Source organism: Oncorhynchus keta, unplaced genomic scaffold (assembly GCF_023373465.1).
Source record: "Oncorhynchus keta strain PuntledgeMale-10-30-2019 unplaced genomic scaffold, Oket_V2 Un_contig_1027_pilon_pilon, whole genome shotgun sequence".
Lineage (NCBI taxonomy): Eukaryota > Metazoa > Chordata > Actinopteri > Salmoniformes > Salmonidae > Oncorhynchus > Oncorhynchus keta.
Window position 1 is genome coordinate 250,975 of NW_026277059.1, and position 21,526 is coordinate 272,500.

At 46.5% G+C, this 21,526-nt stretch overlaps 1 protein-coding gene across 1 annotated transcript in view; it reads left to right on the forward strand.

Moving 5' to 3' along the window:
• The window catches only part of LOC118372296 (A disintegrin and metalloproteinase with thrombospondin motifs 7), a 200,145-nt gene that overhangs the window by 142,197 nt on the left and 36,422 nt on the right, over positions 1 to 21,526 (forward strand). Inside the window, exons 19-22 of the mRNA XM_052500303.1 lie at positions 267 to 2,333; positions 2,836 to 2,988; positions 6,703 to 6,876; positions 8,314 to 8,460. Coding sequence (XP_052356263.1) covers positions 267 to 2,333; positions 2,836 to 2,988; positions 6,703 to 6,876; positions 8,314 to 8,460 — 2,541 coding nt within the window. The remainder of the gene's footprint in view (positions 1 to 266; positions 2,334 to 2,835; positions 2,989 to 6,702; positions 6,877 to 8,313; positions 8,461 to 21,526) is intronic.

Sequence of the window (21,526 nt, forward strand, 5' to 3'; positions counted from 1 at the left end):
AGAGGCGGTGGACAGGTCCTGAAGGGTAGAGGAGGTGGACAGGTCATGAAGAGGAGAGGAGGTGGACAGGTCCTGAAGGGTAGAGGAAGTGGACAGGTCATGAAGAGGAGAGGAGGTGGACAGGTCCTGAAGATTAGGTGTTTACAGTACCATGTTGTTTATAAAGTTGGCACTCTAACTGGTGTTTAGTGGGTGTAAATATAAAGCTGTGTTATCGATCAGTTACCAGTCTGTCCTAATCTGACCCTCCTCTGCTTCTCCCATAGTGCTCGCTGACGTGTGGCGGTGGTGTGCGGAGCCGAAAGGTTGTCTGTTCCAGAAACACAGGGGTGGACTGTGACCCCCGAAAGAATCCCAGTTCCCTTACTCCATGCTACCTCCAGGACTGTCCTCAGAACATTGATGTCTTCGGTGGCAGCAACGACTGGTCTGGCAGTGGTTCGTCAAGCAAGGAAATCAACGAAATCAACTCCATCCCTGACTCTAACCCCCTGCCCAAACACAGTACGACTAGAGCTCAGCCAAGGGCCCCTAACAATCTGAATAACATCATCCCCCACCTGAATCACATTGACAAGACTACTGACAACTCAGCCAAAAACAATGTACCGGTGGACGATTTTTACTACGACTACAACTTCATCAAATTCCACGAGGACATTTCCTACGACTTCGGCTTAGGGAACAACGGTAAAGACTTGGTGGATGATCTTGGACCAGATCCACAACAGGAGCCTAAACCAAGTTCTAGTGCAGAAGAACATGTTTACAGAGAAACTACAACAGATCCTCCCACAACTACTACCTCACCCATTTCTACCACTTATAAGACTACTCCTTTCATTAGGGAAGTTGAGGAACCACAAGACCCTAACCTGGACAATGCTGAGATTGATGGAAGACCACAGACGGAGAAACCCAATGAAGTAGAGCAAGAGGAGGAGGATTTACTCCTTTCAGAGGACTATTTTCTACCTGTTTCCACCACACCCTCAGCACCAATTTTAGAGACCAGGTTATCACAAAGCTGGAAAGAAACAAACAGTAATTTTGGTTGGCCTCATTACCTCAGCACAGCAGCCAGCCCAGTGCCCACTAGCATGGGAACCACTGAGAACACACATGGGCCCCATAGTGAAAAGAATGATGATGAAAACACTGACATTTATGTCCATTTTGATGTGAAAGACAGCAATGTTGGTACAACCATCGAATGTACCACCACTGCCCCTGTCAGCCATGACTATGAAGATGGCACCGTACCCACAACAATGGTAGAAGAGGTGAAAGAAGTGGGTGTTTTGGACTACAATTCCCACCAGGAGACTGCAATTGGACTACAATCCCCTGGCTACCAAGATGAAAAGGAGAGCCCGCTTCCACCCCTGGATCCACCTTCCCCAGGACCTGTGTTTGAGTTTGAAACATACGAGGACAGCTTTTTCACCACAACCCTGTCCCAATGGGAGGCAACCACCTCTCTTCCATACGAGCCACCAGCCCCAGACTCCACTGGGGATTACAATGGCTTTTTCCCTGGTGAACCAGACTTTGATCAGCAGGACTTTGAAATTGAGCCCAAAGCTGATAGCGAAGTCAATTTAGGGGTCACCGACAGTGACTTCACCGTGACCTCACGTCCTGTGCCTCAGGAGCCACATCTTCCACCCTCTCCTCCCCCACCTCTTTCCCATTCACTCTCAGGAAACCAGGAGAACATCAAACACAGCACATCAACAACTGGAAGTGACTCTCCTCCTCCTACTCATCTGGAAGGAGACCCTCAGTCTCCACCTCCCTCAATGTTAGCAGAGACAGAGCCAACCACAGCCCAGTTAGAGACAGACATTTCAGCACAGTCCTCCACGACTGGGCCAACTCCATCTAAAGGGGCCAATGCGGGCCCTCCAGTCCCCTCCCCATACGGGTGGTCAGAGATTGACTACAATGAAATCCTCATCCCCCCCATGCTGAGATCCAGGGGCATTGACCCTTCCCTCACATACCGACCCCCAGTGGATGTCACCACAACCACTCCCCAGGATGGCACGAAACCCATGCCCCCCACCCAGTCCCCTGAGCCAGCCGTGCCCCCCACCCAGTCCCCTGAGCCAGCCGTGCCCCCCACCCAGTCCCCTGAGCAAGCCGTGCCCCCCACCCATTCCCCTGAGCCAGCCGTGCCCCCCACCCAGTCCTCTGAGCCAGCCATGCTCACTCTGCCAACCCATTCTCCCACCACACTCTCGTGGACACCAGAGCCAACCCCAGTGCCAAGCCCAGCTTCCACTCCAAACGCCACAGCTTCCTTCTGGAGAGCCGGTAACTGGAGCGCAGTGAGTTGCAACACTCTCTATGCATTCCACACATTCTCCCTGGTGTAAATGTAGTGTGTAGGAGGAACAATGCCCAGCAGTGTGCCACTATTAATGTCCCCATCCCTTTAATATGCTGACATACTGTCACCCTGGCCTCAGGTTCCTACATAAACAACCCAACTCTCCTATCATGGTGAGTGGCTGCTCTCTGACCTTTTCAGATTGCCAGCAGGGAAATATATCAGCCCGACAGGTCATGACACAGTGAATGCCACTTTCTGTCTGTGTTTTAACAGTGAAATCAAATGTGTCTTGCACTCTCTCTCAAAGTCAACCACATTCACTCTGTACAGAAACACAGAACAGTCTCTCGTAATTCCATTGTGTTGGGTTTTTCAATGAGGAAGTATTTTGTCCTCCGTGACTAATCTCTATGTATCTGAATGGGCTGCAACTCAGTGTATTACAAGACATTGAATGATGCCTGGTTCACTCCTCACTGCCTCCCCTTGTGTTGCAGTGTTCTACTAGCTGTGGTCTGGGGGCCATCTGGAGGCTGGTGGTCTGCAGCACGGGACTGGAGTCTGACTGTGACCTGACCAAGAGGCCTGTACCGGCCCGGCGCTGCTACCTCCGACCCTGCTCCTCCTGGAGGATAGGGAACTGGACCAAGGTGAGGCCCCACACCAGGGAGTGGACGATAATGGGATGTTGTAGCGATAACTCAGGGATGATAAGGGAATGTTGTTGCGATAACTCAGGGATGATAAGGGAATGTTGTTGCGATAACTCAGGGATGATAAGGGAATGTTGTAGCGATAACCCATGCTTCTACACCTGCATTGCTTGCTGTTTGGGGTTTTAGGCTGGGTCTCTGTACAGCACTTTGAGATATCAGCTGATGTACGAAGGGCTATATAAATACATTTGATTTGATTTGATGATAAGGGAATGTTGTAGCGAAAGCTCAGGGATGATAAGGGAATGTTGTAGCGATAACTCAGGGATGATAAGGGAATGTTGTAGCGATAGCTCGGGGATGATAAGGGAATGTTGTAGCGATAGCTCGGGATGATAAGGGAATGTTGTAGCAATAACCCAGGGATGATAAGGGAATGTTGTAGCAATAACCCAGGGATGATAAGGGAATGTTGTAGCAATAACTCAGGGATGATAAGGGAATGTTGTAGCAATAACTCAGGGATGATAAGGGAATGTTGTGATAACTCAGGGATGATAAGGGAATGTTGTAGCGATAACCCGTGCTTCTACACCTGCATTGCTTGCTGTTTGGGGTTTTAGGCTGGGTTTCTGTACAGCACTTTGAGATATCAGCTGATGTACGAAGGGCTATATAAATACATTTGATTTGATTTGATGATAAGGGAATGTTGTAGCGAAAGCTCAGGGATGATAAGGGAATGTTGTAGCGATAACTCAGGGATGATAAGGGAATGTTGTAGCGATAACTCAGGGATGATAAGGGAATGTTGTAGCGATAACTCAGGGATGATAAGGGAATGTTGTAGCAATAACCAGGGATGATAAGGGAATGTTGTAGCAATAACCCAGGGATGATAAGGGAATGTTGTAGCAATAACTCAGGGATGATAAGAATGTTGTATCAGGGATGATAAGGGAATGGGCGATAACCCGTGCTTCTACACCTGATTTTGCTGTTTGGGGTTTTAGGCTGGGTTTCTGTACAGCACTTTGAGATATCAGCTGATGTACGAAGGGCTATATAAATAAATTTGATTTGATTTGATGATAAGGGAATGTTGTAGCGAAAGCTCAGGGATGATAAGGGAATGTTGTAGCGATAACTCAGGGATGATAAGGGAATGTTGTAGCGATAACTCAGGGATGATAAGGGAATGTTGTAGCGATAACTCAGGGACGATAAGGGAATGTTGTATCGATAACCCAGGGATGATAAGGGAATGTTGTAGCGATAACTCAGGGATGATAAGGGAATGTTGTATCGATAACTCAGGGATGGTTCAATAATGTTGTATCTGTAAGGGGTGCGTAACCGGTGGCAGGGAAGTCAGATGCAGAAGAGCAGAACTTGGTAATAGCCGGAGCAGTTTAATAGCAAAACCAACTGCAATAAAAATAACAAGATATTGGGTACAAAAACCCAACGCGCACCAATCAACACGTGTACAAGCACTTACAAATAAACAATCCCACACAAAGACATGGGGGAACAGAGGGTTAAAGACACAATAAGTGATTGAGGGAATTGAAACCAGGTGTGAGGAAAAACAAGACAAAACACATGGAAAATGAAAAGTGGATCGATGATGGCTAGAAGACTGGCGACGCCGACCGCCGACTGCCGCCCGAACAAGGAGAGGATCTGACTTCGGCGGAAGTCGTGACAGTATCATGACTCATGTTTGGGACGATAATGAAATGTTGTGTCATGACTCAGGCATGGGACGATAATGGAATGTTGTAGTGATAACTCAGGGAAGGGACGATAATGGAATGGTGTAGCAATAACTCTGGGATGGGCCGATAATGGAATGGTGTAGCAATAACTCTGGGATGGGACAATAATGGAATGGTGTAGCAATAACTCTGGGAAGGATTGATAATGGAATGGTGTAGCAATAACTCTGGGATGGGCCGATAATGGAATGGTGTAGCAATAACTCTGGGAAGGGACGATAATGGTGTAGCAATAACTCTGGGAAGGGACGATAATGGAATGGTGTAGCAATAACTCCGGGATGGGCCGATAATGGAATGGTGTAGCAATAACTCTGGGAAGGGACGATAATGGTGTAGCAATAACTCAGGGAAGGGACGATAATGGAATGGTGTAGCAATAACTCTGGGAAGGGACGATAATGGTGTAGCAATAACTCTGGGAAGGGACGATAATGGAATGGTGTAGCAATAACTCTGGGAAGGGACGATAATGGAATGGTGTAGCAATAACTCTGGGAAGGGACGATAATGGAATGGTGTAGCAATAACTCTGGGAAGGGACGATAATGGAATGGTGTAGCAATAACTCTGGGAAGGGACGATAATGGAATGGTGTAGCAATAACTCTGGGAAGGGACGATAATGGAATGGTGTAGCAATAACTCTGGGAATCACGATAATGGAATGGTGTAGCAATAACTCTGGGAAGGGCCGATAATGGAATGGTGTAGCAATAACTCTGGGAAGGGACGATAATGGAATGGTGTAGCAATAACTCTGGGAAGGGCTGATAATGGAATGGTGTAGCAATAACTCTGGGAAGGGACGATAATGGAATGGTGTAGCAATAACTCTGGGATGGGATGATAATGGTGTAGCAATAACTCTGGGAAGGAACGATAATGGAATGGTGTAGCAATAACTCTGGGATGGGCCGATAATGGTGTAGCAATAACTCAGGGAAGGGACGATAATGGAATGGTGTAGCAATAACTCTGGGAAGGGACGATAATGGAATGGTGTAGCAATAACTCTGGGAAGGGACGATAATGGAATGGTGTAGCAATAACTCTGGGAAGGGACGATAATGGAATGGTGTAGCAATAACTCTGGGAAGGGACGATAATGGAATGGTGTAGCAATAACTCTGGGATGGGACGATAATGGAATGGTGTAGCAATAACTCTGGGAAGGGCCGATAATGGAATGGTGTAGCAATAACTCTGGGAAGGGACGATAATGGAATGGTGTAGCAATAACTCTGGGAAGGGACGATAATGGAATGGTGTAGCAATAACTCTGGGAAGGGACGATAATGGAATGGTGTAGCAATAACTCTGGGAAGGGCCGATAATGGAATGGTGTAGCAATACCTCTGGGATGGGCAATAAGCGATAATGGAATGTAGCAATAAATGATAATGGAATGGTGTAGCAATAACTCTGGGAAGGGACGATAATGGAATGGTGTAGCAATAACTCTGGGAAGGGACGATAATGGAATGGTGTAGCAATAACTCTGGGAAGGGACGATAATGGAATGGTGTAGCAATAACTCTGGGATGGGACAATAATGGAATGGTGTAGCAATAACTCTGGGATGGGACGATAATGGAATGGTGTAGCAATAACTCTGGGATGGGACAATAATGGAATGGTGTAGCAATAACTCTGGGATGGGACGATAATGGAATGGTGTAGCAATAACTCTGGGATGGGCCGATAATGGAATGGTGTAGCAATAACTCTGGGATGGGCCGATAATGGAATGGTGTAGCAATAACTCTGGGAAGGGACGATAATGGAATGTTTTATTGAAATGACAATGATGGGACAATGGAATATTAATGCATTAATAATACATCAGTCAGTATAGTATCAAGCAACTTTTTATCACGATAACATGATAGTTTAAGCTCCGTCCCTCTCACCCTCTTTCGCCCCAGTGTTCCAAGAACTGTGGTGGTGGGGTGACCCTGCGTGAGATCCAGTGCTTTGACACCAGGGACCAGAGGCCTTTGCGGCCCTTCCACTGTCAGACCGTGTCTACCCGGCCGGTAGCACGCATACCCTGCCTACCCCAGCCCTGCCTGGACTGGTACTCTTCTTCCTGGGGACAGGTTAGTTACATCCTTTCCTCCCATCTCCTTCTCTCCTCACCTCTCTCCTTACTACCCATAGTTATGCCTAACCACTCACTGTGATAGTTGTGATTATCATCTGTGACAGTTAATTTGTAGTAAGACGTTATCATCACTGTGATAGCTGATGTGTAATACGGAGTCATATTTACTGTGATAGTTGATGTGTAATAAGGGGTTATCACTGTGATAGTTGATGTGTAATAAGGGGTTATCACTGTGATAGTTGATGTGTAATAAGGGGCTATCACTGTGATAGTTGATGTGTAATAAGGGGTTATCACTGTGATAGTTGATTTGTAATAAGGGGCTATCACTGTGATAGTTGATTTGTAATAAGGGGCTATCACTATGATAGTTGATTTGTAATAAGGGGTTATCACTGTGATAGTTGATGTGTAATAAGGGGTTATCACTGTGATAGTTGATGTGTAATAAGGGGTTATCACTGTGATAGCTGATTTGTAATAAGGGGTTATCACTGTGATAGTTGATTTGTAATAAGGGGCTATCACTGTGATAGTTGATTTGTAATAAGGGGCTATCACTGTGATAGTTGATTTGTAATAAGGGGTTATCACTGTGATAGTTGATGTGTAATAAGGGGTTATCACTGTGATAGTTGATGTGTAATAAGGGGTTATCACTGTGATAGTTGATTTGTAATAAGGGGTTATCACTGTGATAGTTGATGTGTAATAAGGGGCTATCACTGTGATAGTTGATGTGTAATAAGGGGTTATCACTGTGATAGTTGATGTGTAATAAGGGGTTATCACTGTGATAGTTGATGTGTAATAAGGGGTTATCACTGTGATAGTTGATGTGTAATAAGGGGTTATCACTGTGATAGTTGATGTGTAATAAGGGGTTATCACTGTGATAGCTGATTTGTAATAAGGGGTTATCACTGTGATAGTTGATGTGTAATAAGGGGTTATCACTGTGATAGTTGATTTGTAATAAGGGGTTATCACAGTGATAGTTGATGTGTAATAAGGGGTTATCACTGTGATAGTTGATGTGTAATAAGGGGTTATCACTGTGATAGTTGATTTGTAATAAGGGGTTATCACTGTGATAGTTGATTTATAATAAGGGGTTATCACTGTGATAGTTGATTTGTAATAAGGGGTTATCACTGTGATAGTTGATGTGTAATAAGGAGTTACCTACATAGTTACCCTCATGCAATGTTAAGTGCTTTGAGACTGTCTGAAAAGCCCTATGCACAGTCATGGTTATCCTTAAGTGTGTGTGTGTGTGTGTGTGTGTGTGTGTGTGTGTGTGTGTGTGTGTGTGTGTGTGTGTGTGTGTGTGTGTGTGTGTGTGTGTGTGTGTGTGTGTGTGTGTGTGTGTGTGTGTGTGTGTGTGTGTGTGTGTGTGTGTGTGTGTGTGTGTGTGTGTGTTTCCCAGTGCTCTGAGGTGTGTGGGGGAGGGGAGCAGCAGCGTCTGGTTACCTGTCCAGAAGAGGATCGCTGTGACGAGGACCATCTGCCCAGCAACATCCAGGCCTGTAACAGCCAACCCTGTACCCAATGGGTCACTGGCTCCTGGGGACAGGTAAGAGAAGCATACCGTGCTCACACAAACACAGCCTACAGGTGTTGTGTGTATGTGAAGGATGTTCCATTGTGCCTTCGTTTACAGTAATGTTGCATTGTATTGTGTACCTACTCACATGCACCTACACAGAGAAACAATCACAGACAACCACAGAACCATACTACGTGACTGTTTACGCTCTGCGGTAGTAGATGTTCTGTCTTCGAATTTAATGTGTGAATCACAATACAGGATTGAAAAAATTCTGGATTGTAAACAAAGCAATAGGAACTCCTAGGTGGGAGAGTAGAATGGAACTCCTAGGTGGGAGAGTAGAATAGAATGGAACTCCTAGGTGGGAGAGTAGAATAGAATGGAACTCCTAGGTGGGAGAATAGAATGGAACTCCTAGGTGGGAGAGTAGAATAGAATGGAACTCCTAGGTGGGAGAGTAGAATAGAATGGAACTCCTAGGTGGGAGAGTAGAATAGAATGGAACTCCTAGGTGGGAGAGTAGAATAGAATGGAACTCCTAGGTGGGAGAGTAGAATGGAATGGAACTCCTAGGTGGGAGAGTAGAATAGAATGGAACTCCTAGGTGGGAGAGTAGAATAGAATGGAACTCCTAGGTGGGAGAGTAGAATAGAATGGAACTCCTAGGTGGGAGAGTAGAATAGAATGGAACTCCTAGGTGGGAGAGTAGAATAGAATGGAACTCCTAGGTGGGAGAGTAGAATAGAATGGAACTCCTAGGTGGGAGAGTAGAATAGAATGGAACTCCTAGGTGGGAGAGTAGAATAGAATGGAACTCCTAGGTGGGAGAGTAGAATAGAATGGAACTCCTAGGTGGGAGAGTAGAATAGAATGGAACTCCTAGGTGGGAGAGTAGAATAGAATGGAACTCCTAGGTGGGAGAGTAGAATAGAATGGAACTCCTAGGTGGGAGAGTAGAATAGAATGGAACTCCTAGGTGGGAGAGTAGAATAGAATGGAACTCCTAGGTGGGAGAGTAGAATAGAATGGAACTCCTAGGTGGGAGAGTAGAATAGAATGGAACTCCTAGGTGGGAGAGTAGAATAGAATGGAACTCCTAGGTGGGAGAGTAGAATAGAATGGAACTCCTAGGTGGGAGAGTAGAATAGAATGGAACTCCTAGGTGGGAGAGTAGAATAGAATGGAACTCCTAGGTGGGAGAGTAGAATAGAATGGAACTCCTAGGTGGGAGAGTAGAATAGAATGGAACTCCTAGGTGGGAGAGTAGAATAGAATGGAACTCCTAGGTGGGAGAGTAGAATAGAATGGAACTCCTAGGTGGGAGAGTAGAATAGAATGGAACTCCTAGGTGGGAGAGTAGAATAGAATGGAACTCCTAGGTGGGAGAGTAGAATAGAATGGAACTCCTAGGTGGGAGAGTAGAATAGAATGGAACTCCTAGGTGGGAGAGTAGAATAGAATGGAACTCCTAGGTGGGAGAGTAGAATAGAATGGAACTCCTAGGTGGGAGAGTAGAATAGAATGGAACTCCTAGGTGGGAGAGTAGAATAGAATGGAACTCCTAGGTGGGAGAGTAGAATAGAATGGAACTCCTAGGTGGGAGAGTAGAATAGAATGGAACTCCTAGGTGGGAGAGTAGAATAGAATGGAACTCCTAGGTGGGAGAGTAGAATAGAATGGAACTCCTAGGTGGGAGAGTAGAATAGAATGGAACTCCTAGGTGGGAGAGTAGAATAGAATGGAACTCCTAGGTGGGAGAGTAGAATAGAATGGAACTCCTAGGTGGGAGAGTAGAATAGAATGGAACTCCTAGGTGGGAGAGTAGAATAGAATGGAACTCCTAGGTGGGAGAGTAGAATAGAATGGAACTCCTAGGTGGGAGAGTAGAATAGAATGGAACTCCTAGGTGGGAGAGTAGAATAGAATGGAACTCCTAGGTGGGAGAGTAGAATAGAATGGAACTCCTAGGTGGGAGAGTAGAATAGAATGGAACTCCTAGGTGGGAGAGTAGAATAGAATGGAACTCCTAGGTGGGAGAGTAGAATAGAATGGAACTCCTAGGTGGGAGAGTAGAATAGAATGGAACTCCTAGGTGGGAGAGTAGAATAGAATGGAACTCCTAGGTGGGAGAGTAGAATAGAATGGAACTCCTAGGTGGGAGAGTAGAATAGAATGGAACTCCTAGGTGGGAGAGTAGAATAGAATGGAACTCCTAGGTGGGAGAGTAGAATAGAATGGAACTCCTAGGTGGGAGAGTAGAATAGAATGGAACTCCTAGGTGGGAGAGTAGAATAGAATGGAACTCCTAGGTGGGAGAGTAGAATAGAATGGAACTCCTAGGTGGGAGAGTAGAATAGAATGGAACTCCTAGGTGGGAGAGTAGAATAGAATGGAACTCCTAGGTGGGAGAGTAGAATAGAATGGAACTTCTAGGTGGGAGAGTAGAATATAATGGAACCCCTAGGTGGGAGAGTAGAATATAATGGAACTCCTAGGTGGGAGAGTAGAATAGAATGGAACTCCTAGGTGGGAGAGTAGAATAGAATGGAACCCCTAGGTGGGAGAGTAGAATAGAATGGAACCCCTAGGTGGGAGAGTAGAATAGAATGGAACTCCTAGGTGGGAGAGTAGAATAGAATGGAACCCCTAGGTGGGAGAGTAGAATAGAATGGAACCCCTAGGTGGGAGAGTAGAATAGAATGGAACCCCTAGGTGGGAGAGTAGAATAGAATGGAACCCCTAGGTGGGAGAGTAGAATAGAATGGAACTCCTAGGTGGGAGAGTAGAATAGAATGGAACTCCTAGGTGGGAGAGTAGAATAGAATGGAACCCCTAGGTGGGAGAGTAGAATAGAATGGAACCCCTAGGTGGGAGAGTAGAATAGAATGGAACCCCTAGGTGGGAGAGTAGAATAGAATGGAACCCCTAGGTGGGAGAGTAGAATAGAATGGAACTCCTAGGTGGGAGAGTAGAATAGAATGGAACCCCTAGGTGGGAGAGTATAATAGAATGGAACTCCTAGGTGGGAGAGTAGAATATAATGGAACCCCTAGGTGGGAGAGTAGAATAGAATGGAACCCCTAGGTGGGAGAGTATAATAGAATGGAACTCCTAGGTGGGAGAGTAGAATATAATGGAACCCCTAGGTGGGAGAGTAGAATAGAATGGAACCCCTAGGTGGGAGAGTAGAATAGAATGGAACCCCTAGGTGGGAAATTCACAAACGCATGCAAATTGTAACTGAATGAAAATGGAGCTTTGCCTTGCTTTGAATAACACAGAAACTCATATTACCTCATGAGAACTCTACAAAGACTTTCTCTTCAGCAAAGAGTAGAATGACAATACAAAGCCATTTCTGAGTCTGAACTAGAAAGCTACAAAAATGATTGACTTCAAGCTGCAGAAGGTGAGCACCCCAACATGTTTCAGACCTCATGCTGTTCAGCCAGCAATTACATGACTCATCCAGAGCCCACAACCCCCTCCATGACTCCTTCCATCCTCCCTCAGAAGTTGCAGCCAAACCAGTCGTTGATAGCAGCAAGAACTGCTTTAATCCCAAACCACGTCAAAACTGCAAGACACCCTTTACTAGGAGGGAGAGAGGAAGAGAAAATGCACACACACCAAGTCCTCCACTAATCCTTTGTATTGCCTCCCTCAAGCTAGTGTCTGACCTAGCTTAACACGAGCACACACACAGAGCCAGGCTCCCTATGGATCTGTGTGTTTGTGTGTGCCAGGCACGTGCCCACCTCAGGGGCTTGATGAGGAATGACTTTCACCATGATTGGAATGTGGGGGAGATGCAGCCATCAGGCCTGCTGCTGTGTATCTGATGTGCGTTGATTTGCTCGGTGGTAATGGCCTTAAGAGGAGGGAGAGCCAGACTGAGCCAGGCTGGTGTGATACACTATAGGAAGCAAGGAAGCTATTGACGTGGGTAGCCTAGGTTTGTGGCAGACGCTGTGCATCTAATCTAATTACTGTGATCAAGAACACTCTATAAATGGACTGATGTCGTAGTTACTGCTCATTACCGACCGGATCAATCACTGCCTGTTGTCAATCAATGTTCTTGGTGAACTGTGATTAAAACTGTGTTTAAAACTGTGTTTGCCTGTTCTTCTGTGGAAAAACACCTTGTCACTGCCATAGGACTGGATCATTATTGAACCTTTTTGGAGGATTGTACTCCATGTCTTTATCTCTTAAGGGACACACACAACACCAGTACAGTATTGCAGCAGGTAGTCACATATAGGGCTGTAGCGGTCACATATAGGGCTGTAGCGGTCACATATAGGGCTGCAGCGGTCACATATAGGGCTGTAGCGGTCACATATAGGGCTGCAGCGGTCACATATAGGGCTGTAGCGGTCACATATAGGGCTGTAGCGGTCACATATAGGGCTGTAGCGGTCACATATAGGGCTGCAGCTGTCACATATAGGGCTGTAGCGGTCACATATAGGGCTGTAGCGGTCACATATAGGGCTGTAGCGGTCACATAGCATATAGGGCTGCAGCTGTCACATATAGGGCTGTAGCGGTCACATATAGGGCTGTAGCGGTCACATATAGGGCTGCAGCTGTCACATAACATATAGGGCTGTAGCGGTCACATATAGGGCTGTAGCGGTCACATATAGGGCTGCAGCGGTCACAGCGGTCACATATAGGGCTGTAGCGGTCACATATAGGGCTGTAGCGGTCACATATAGGGCTGTAGCGGTCACATATAGGGCTGTAGCGGTCACATATAGGGCTGCAGCTGTCACATATAGGGCTGCAGCTGTCACATAACATATAGGGCTGTAGCGGTCACATATAGGGCTGTAGCGGTCACATATAGGTCACATATAGGGCTGTAGCGGTCACATATAGGGCTGTAGTCACATATAGGGCTGCAGCGGTCACATATAGGGCTGTCACGGTCACATATAGGGGCTCACATATAGGGTCAGCGGTCACATATAGGGCTGTCACATATAGCGGTCACATATAGGGCTGTAGCGGTCACATATAGGGCTGTAGCGGTCACATATAGGGGCTGTAGCGGTCACATATATAGCGGCATATAGGGCTGCAGCGGTCACATATAGGGCTGCAGCGGTCACATATAGGGCTAGCGGTCACATATAGGGCTAGCGGTCACATATAGGGCTGTAGCGGTCACATATAGGGCTAGCGGTCACATATAGGGCTGTAGCGGTCACATATAGGGCTGTAGCGGTCACATATAGGGCTGCAGCGGTCACATATAGGGCTGTAGCGGTCACATATAGGGCTGTAGCGGTCACATATAGGGCTGCAGCTGTCACATATAGGGCTGTAGCGGTCACATATATAGGTCACATATAGGGCTGTCACATATAGGGCTGTAGCGGTCACATATAGGGCTGTAGCGGTCACATATAGGGCTGCAGCGGTCACATATAGGGCTGCAGCGGTCACATATAGGGCTGTAGCGGTCACATATAGGGCTGCAGCGGTCACATATAGGGCTGTAGCGGTCACATATAGGGCTGCAGCTGTCACATATAGGGCTGTAGCGGTCACATATAGGGCTGTAGCGGTCACATATAGGGCTGTAGCGGTCACATATAGGGCTGTAGCGGTCACATATAGGGCTGTAGCGGTCACATATAGGGCTGTAGCGGTCACATATAGGGCTGTAGCGGTCACATATAGGGCTGTAGCGGTCACATATAGGGCTGCAGCTGTCACATATAGGGCTGTAGCGGTCACAGCGGTCACATATAGGGCTGCAGGTCACATCACATATAGGGCTGGGCGGTCACATATAGGGCTGTAGCGGTATAGGGCTAGCGGTCACATATAGGGCTGTAGCGGTCACATATAGGGCTGCAGCTGTCACATATAGGGCTGCAGCGGTCACATATAGGGCTGTCACATATAGCGGTCACATATAGGGCTGTAGCGGTCACATATAGGGCTGCAGCTGTCACATATAGGGCTGTAGCGGTCACATATAGGGCTGTAGCGGTCACATATAGGGCTGCAGCGGTCACATATAGGGCTGTAGCGGTCACATATAGGGCTGTAGCGGTCACATATAGGGCTGTAGCGGTCACATATAGGGCTGCAGCTGTCACATATAGGGCTGTAGCGGTCACATATAGGGCTGTAGCGGTCACATATAGGGCTGTAGCGGTCACATATAGGGCTGCAGCTGTCACATATAGGGCTGCAGCTGTCACATAACATATAGGGCTGTAGCGGTCACATATAGGGCTGCAGCTGTCACATATAGGGCTGTAGCGGTCACATATAGGGCTGTAGCGGTCACATATAGGGCTGTAGCGGTCACATATAGGGCTGTAGCGGTCACATATAGGGCTGTAGCGGTCACATATAGGGCTGTAGCGGTCACATATAGGGCTGTAGCGGTCACATATTTTTTTTATTTTTTTTTATTTCACCTTTATTTAACCAGGTAGGCTAGTTGAGAACAAGTTCTCATTTGCAACTGCGACCTGGCCAAGATAAAGCATAGCAGTGTGAACAGACAACACAGAGTTACACATGGAGTAAACAATTAGCAAGTCAATAACACAGTAGAAAAAAATGGGCAGTCTATATACAATGTGTGCAAAAGGCATGAGGAGGTAGGCGAATAATACAATTTTGCAGATTAACACTGGAGTGATAAATGATCAGATGGGCATGTACAGGTAGAGATATTGGTGTGCAAAAGAGCAGAAAAGTAAATAAATAAAAACAGTATAAAAACAGTATGGGAATGAGGTAGGTGAAAAAGGGTGAGCTATTTACCTATAGACTATGTACAGCTGCAGCGATCGGTTAGCTGCTCGGATAGCTGATGTTTGAAGTTGGAGAGGGAGATAAAAGTCTCCAACTTCAGCGATTTTTGCAATTCGTTCCAGTCACAGGCAGCAGAGTACTGGAACGAAAGGCGGCCAAATGAGGTGTTGGCTTTAGGGATGATCAGTGAGATACACCTGCTGGAGCGCGTGCTACGGATGGGTGTTGCCATCGTGACCAGTGAACTGAGATAAGGCGGAGCTTTACCTAGCATGGACTTGTAGATGACCTGGAGCCAGTGGGTCTGGCGACGAATATGTAGTGAGGGCCAGCCGACTAGAGCATACAAGTCGCAGTGGTGGGTGGTATAAGGTGCTTTAGTGACAAAACGGATGGCACTGTGATAGACTGCATCCAGTTTGCTGAGTAGAGTGTTGGAAGCCATTTTGTAGATGACATCGCCGAAGTCGAGGATCGGTAGGATAGTCAGTTTTACTAGGGTAAGCTTGGCAGCGTGAATGAAGGAGGCTTTGTTGCGGAATAGAAAGCCGACTCTGGATTTGATTTTTGATTGGAGATGTTTGATGTGAGTCTGGAAGGAGAGTTTGCAGTCTAGCCAGACACCTAGGTACTTATAGATGTCCACATATTCAAGGTTGGAACCATCCAGGGTGGTGATGCTAGTCGGGCATGCGGGTGCAGGCAGCGATCGGTTGAAAAGCATGCATTTGGTTTTACTCGCGTTTAAGAGCAGTTGGAGGCCACGGAAGGAGTGCTGTATGGCATTGAAGCTCGTTTGGAGGTTGGATAGCACAGTGTCCAATGACGGGCCGAAAGTATATAGAATGGTGTCGTCTGCGTAGAGGTGGATCAGGGAATCGCCCGCAGCAAGAGCAACATCATTGATATATACAGAGAAAAGAGTCGGCCCGAGAATTGAACCCTGTGGCACCCCCATAGAGACTGCCAGAGGACCGGACAGCATGCCCTCTGATTTGACACACTGAACTCTGTCTGCAAAGTAATTGGTGAACCAGGCAAGGCAGTCATCCGAAAAACCGAGGCTGTTGAGTCTGCCGATAAGAATTTGGTGATTGACAGAGTCGAAAGCCTTGGCGAGGTCGATGAAGACGGCTGCACAGTACTGTCTTTTATCGATGGCGGTTATGATATCATTTAGTACCTTGAGTGTGGCTGAGGTGCACCCGTGACAGGCTCGGAAACCAGATTGCACAGCGGAGAAGGTACGGTGGGATTCGAGATGGTCAGTGACCTGTTTGTTGACTTGGCTTTCGAAGACCTTAGATAGGCAGGGCAGGATGGATATAGGTCTATAGCAGTTTGGGTCCAGGGTGTCTCCCCCTTTGAAGAGGGGGATGACTGCGGCAGCTTTCAATCCTTGGGGATCTCAGACGATATGAAAGAGAGGTTGAACAGGCTGGTAATAGGGGTTGCGACAATGGCGGCAGATAGTTTCAGAAATAGCGGGTCCAGATTGTCAAGCCCAGCTGATTTGTACGGGTCCAGGTTTTGCAGCTCTTTCAGAACATCTGCTATCTGGATTTGGGTAAAGGAGAACCTGGAGAGGCTTGGGTGAGGAACTACGGGGGGCGGAGCTGTTGGCCGAGGTTGGAGTAGCCAGGCGGAAGGCATGGCCAGCCGTTGAGAAGTGCTTATTGAAGTTTTCGATAATCATGGATTTATCGGTGGAGACCGTGTTTCCTAGCCTCAGTGCAGTGGGCAGCTGGGAGGAGGTGCTCTTGTTCTCCATGGACTTCACAGTGTCCCAGAACTTTTGGAGTTGGAGCTACAGGATGCAAACTTCTGCCTGAAGAAGCTGGCCTTAGCTTTCCTGACTGACTGCGTGTATTGGTTCCTGACTTCCCTGAACAGTTGCATATCACGGGGCTATTCGATGCTATTGCAGTCCGCCACAGGATGTTTTTGTGCTGGTCGAGGGCAGTCAGGTCTGGAGTGAACCAAGGGCTGTATCTGTTCTTGGTTCTGCATTTTTGAACGGAGCATGCTTATCTAAAATGGTGAGGAAGTTACTTTTAAAGAATGACCAGGCATCCTCAACTGACGGGATGAGGTCAATGTCCTTCCAGGATACACGGGCCAGGTCGATTAGAAAGGCCTGCTCACAGAAGTGTTTTAGGGAGCGTTTGACAGTGATGAGGGGTGGTCGTTTGACTGCGGCTCCGTGGCGGATACAGGCGATGAGGCAGTGATCGCTGAGATCCTGGTTGAAGACAGCGGAGGTATATTTGGAGGGCCAGTTGGTCAGGATGACGTCTATGAGGGTGCCCTTGTTTACAGAGTTAGGGTTGTACCTGGTGGGTTCCTTGATGATTTGAGTGAGATTGAGGGCATCTAGCTTAGATTGTAGGACTGCCGGGGTGTTAAGCATATCCCAGTTTAGGTCACCTAACAGAACAAACTCTGAAGCTAGATGGGGGCGATCAATTCACAAATGGTGTCCAGGGCGCAGCTGGGAGCTGACGGGGTCGGTAGCAGGCGGCAACAGTGATAGACTTGTTTCTGGAGAGAGTAATTTTCAAAATTAGTAGTTCAAACTGTTTGGGTATGGACCTGGAAAGTATGACATTACTTTGCAGGCTATCTCTGCAGTAGACTGCGACTCCGCCCCCTTTGGCAGTTCTATCTTGACGGAAGATGTTATAGTTGGGTATGGAAATCTCTGAATTTTTGGTGGCCTTCCTGAGCCAGGATTCAGACACGGCAAGGACATCAGGGTTAGCAGAGTGTGCTAAAGCAGTGAGTAAAACAAACTTAGGGAGGAGGCTTCTGATGTTGACATGCATAAAACCAAGACTTTTTCGATCACAGAAGTCAACAAATGAGGGTACCTGGGGGCATGCAGGGCCTGGGTTTACCTCCACATCACCCGCGGAACAGAGAAGGAGTAGTATGAGGGTGCGGCTAAAGGCTATCAAAACTGGTCGCCTAGAGCGTTGGGGGCAGAGGATAAGAGGAGCAGGTTTCTGGGCATGGTAGAATATATTCAGGGCATAATGCGCAGACAGGGGTATGGTGGGGTGCGGGTACAGCGGAGGTAAGCCCAGGCACTGGGTGATGATGAGAGAGGTTGTATCTCTGGACATGCTGGTTGTAATGGGTGAGGTCACCGCATGTGTGGGGGGGTGGGACAAAGGAGGTAACAGGGGTATGCAGAGTGGATCTAGGGGCTCCATTGTGAACTAAAACAATGATAACTAACCTGAACAACAGTATACAAGGCATATTGACATTTGGGAGAGACATACAGCGAGGCATACAGTAATCACAGGTGTTGAATTGGGAAAGCTAGCTAAAAACAGTAGGCGAGGCTAATCAGCTAGCACAACAAACAGCAGGTAAAATGGCGTTGACTAGGCAACTGGGCCGACAGATAAACAAACAAGCAGAATGGGGTACCGTGATTAATGGACAGTCCAGCGTGCGTCAGCTATGTAGCCAAGAGATCAGTGTCCAGGGGGCAGCGGTGGATGGGCAGGGAAGCTGGGCTGGCGAGTGTTATCCAGGTTTTTTTTTTTTTTAAACTAACAATGACTAAATAGCTTGTAGCTAGTTAGCTGGTTAGCGTCTGGAGGTTCTTGAGTGTGTCATAAAAATAAATAAAAATTAAAAGTGATAGCGAATCCGTATCACAGTGGGTGAGGCAGGTTTCCGGAAGGTATAAACAAATAAAAATCAAAGAGAGATAGAAAGTAAATGGGTTCAGAAGTGTTTGGGATGAGGTGAGTCAGATGGTTAGCAGGCCTGTGCTAACAAGCTAACAGTTCGTAGGCCCGGGCTAGACAAGCTAGCCGTTAGCAGGCCGAATAGCAAGTAGGGAGATAGCGAGGGCTAGAGAGCTAACCTTTGGGGGACGTCGCGATGGGGTGAGTCTGTTTATTCCTCTTCTTGCGGTGACATCGACAGACCGGTCGTGGGCCCGGGTAATTGTAGCCCAGGATTATGCTACAGGAGCTCTAGTGCGCTGGGTGAGCTGGAGACACAGCGTTTCAGAAAGCTCGCGGGCCTTGGCCAGCAGATGGATCTTTGGCGATGTCGCAACGAAAAAGCCTGTTGAAACCACCTCGGACGATTATGTCGGCGGACCAGTCGTGATGGATCGGCGGCGCTCCGTGTCGGCAGTAAAGGGTCCAGGCCAATTGGCAAAAGAGGTATCGTTGGGCCTCTTCGGCTAGTCGGGAGGTGGGCTTAGCTCAAGGCTAACTGTAGCTTGTTTTGGGCCAGAGACGTTGGCCAGGAGTAGCCACTCGGAATTGCAGCTAGCTAGTTGCGATGATCCGGTGTAAAGGTTCAGAGCTTGCGGTAGGAATCCGGAGATGTGGTAGAGAAAGAGCAGTCTGATATGCTCTGGGTTGATGTCGCGCTGGTGTTCTAGTTAGCTTAGAAGACCGCTATCAATGGCTAACTGAGTAGTAGCTAGTTAGCTGGCTAGCTTCTGATGGTGGCTCCGGTTCTAAAGTAAAGTATAGAAAAGGCGGATCCGTACCACATTGGGTGATGCGGGTTGCAGGAGAGTATATTCAGCTCTAGTTTGAAAGTGAGATTAAAATATGTACGAAATATATACAGAAAAAAACGAAGAAAACTATATTTACACTAGACAGGACGGGACAAGACAAAACATACGTCCGACTGCTACGCCATCTTGGATATGATATAGGGCTGCAGCTGTCACATATACACCTTCATCCACATACACCTTCTCAATAAATCCATGTAATATAGCCGACACCTTCTCAATAAATCCATGTAATATAGCCGACACCTTCTCAATAAATCCATGTAATATAGCCGACACCTTCTCAATAAATCCATGTAATATAGCCGACACCTTCTCAATAAATCCATGTAATATAGCCGACACCTTCTCAATAAATCCATGTAATATAGCCGACACCTTCTCAATAAATCCATGTAATATAGCCGACACCTTCTCAATAAATCCATGTAATATAGCCGACACCTTCTCAATAAATCCATGTAATATAGCCGACACCTTCTCAATAAATCCATGTAATATAGCCGACACCTTCTCAATAAATCCATGTAATATAGCCGACACCTTCTCAATAAATCCATGTAATATAGCCGACACCTTCTCAATAAATCCATGTAATATAGCCGACACCTTCTCAATAAATCCATGACACCTTCTCAATAAATCCATGTAATATAGCCGACACCTTCTCAATAAATCCATGTAATATAGCCGACACCTTCTCAATAAATCCATGTAATATAGCAGACACCTTCTCAATAAATCCATGTAATATAGCCGACACCTTCTCAATAAATCCATGTAATATAGCCGACACCTTCTCAATAAATCCATGTAATATAGCCGAAACCTTCTCAATAAATCCATGACTTATTCCAGACAGGTCTAAAGAAACATGATGTGAAGAAGAACAGAATAGCAGACTCTGAGTTGTCCTTATGTTAGGTCCTGATCCGCCTATGTCATAAGGCTGTGGGCTACACTAGTTCATTTAGCAGACAAGATTTGGATTCGAATTACATTATTTTAGACTACTTTATATTACTTTATAGTATGAAGAATACTATTCTGTGTTGAGCGGTCAACAAAGAAACAGGTACTTCTAGATGCTTCATTTAAAGTTATTAATGTAACTTTGTTCTACAAACTTTGGGCTGTATGTTTTGATTTTTTTATACATTGTAAGGCTGCATGATGCGACTCTACAATTATTTGTAAAAAAAATTGCATTAAAAAGCACGAGCTCTGCTTTATTTTTTTGCGCAGGCTGTACACACTTCATCAGTCTCTCATTCACAGTTTGATAATGTCTGGAATTTCCCAGCGCCATCCCCTTTATGTGGCCGTAATGCCTCTTTAAAAAATCCTTGCCTTTTGTGGCCGTTGTGCCCTTGAGCTGAATATAATAATTATAATTCCCTTCTCCCTACGTGCTCCGAAGCACCTCTCACTCACATAGCTCTCTGTCACGTCACACAGATATTGGAAGAACTGTCCACGTTTCATTTTCCTCACCCAACAAGATCAGTAGGCCTAACGAACATCAAAAGCACTAGCCTATGTCAATCTACTATCCCACATTAAGTACAAAAGTTGACCTATTCTGTGCGATAAATAAATATACCAAACATAGTCTGAGACAGTTGTGGGATGCAGAGAGATCCCAAATTAATACAATCACTAGCATTCAAATCCCTCTTTTTACACAATGAGGCTAACGCAACAGATCAGAACGTTTAGCTTCAAATGTTGATGAACTAT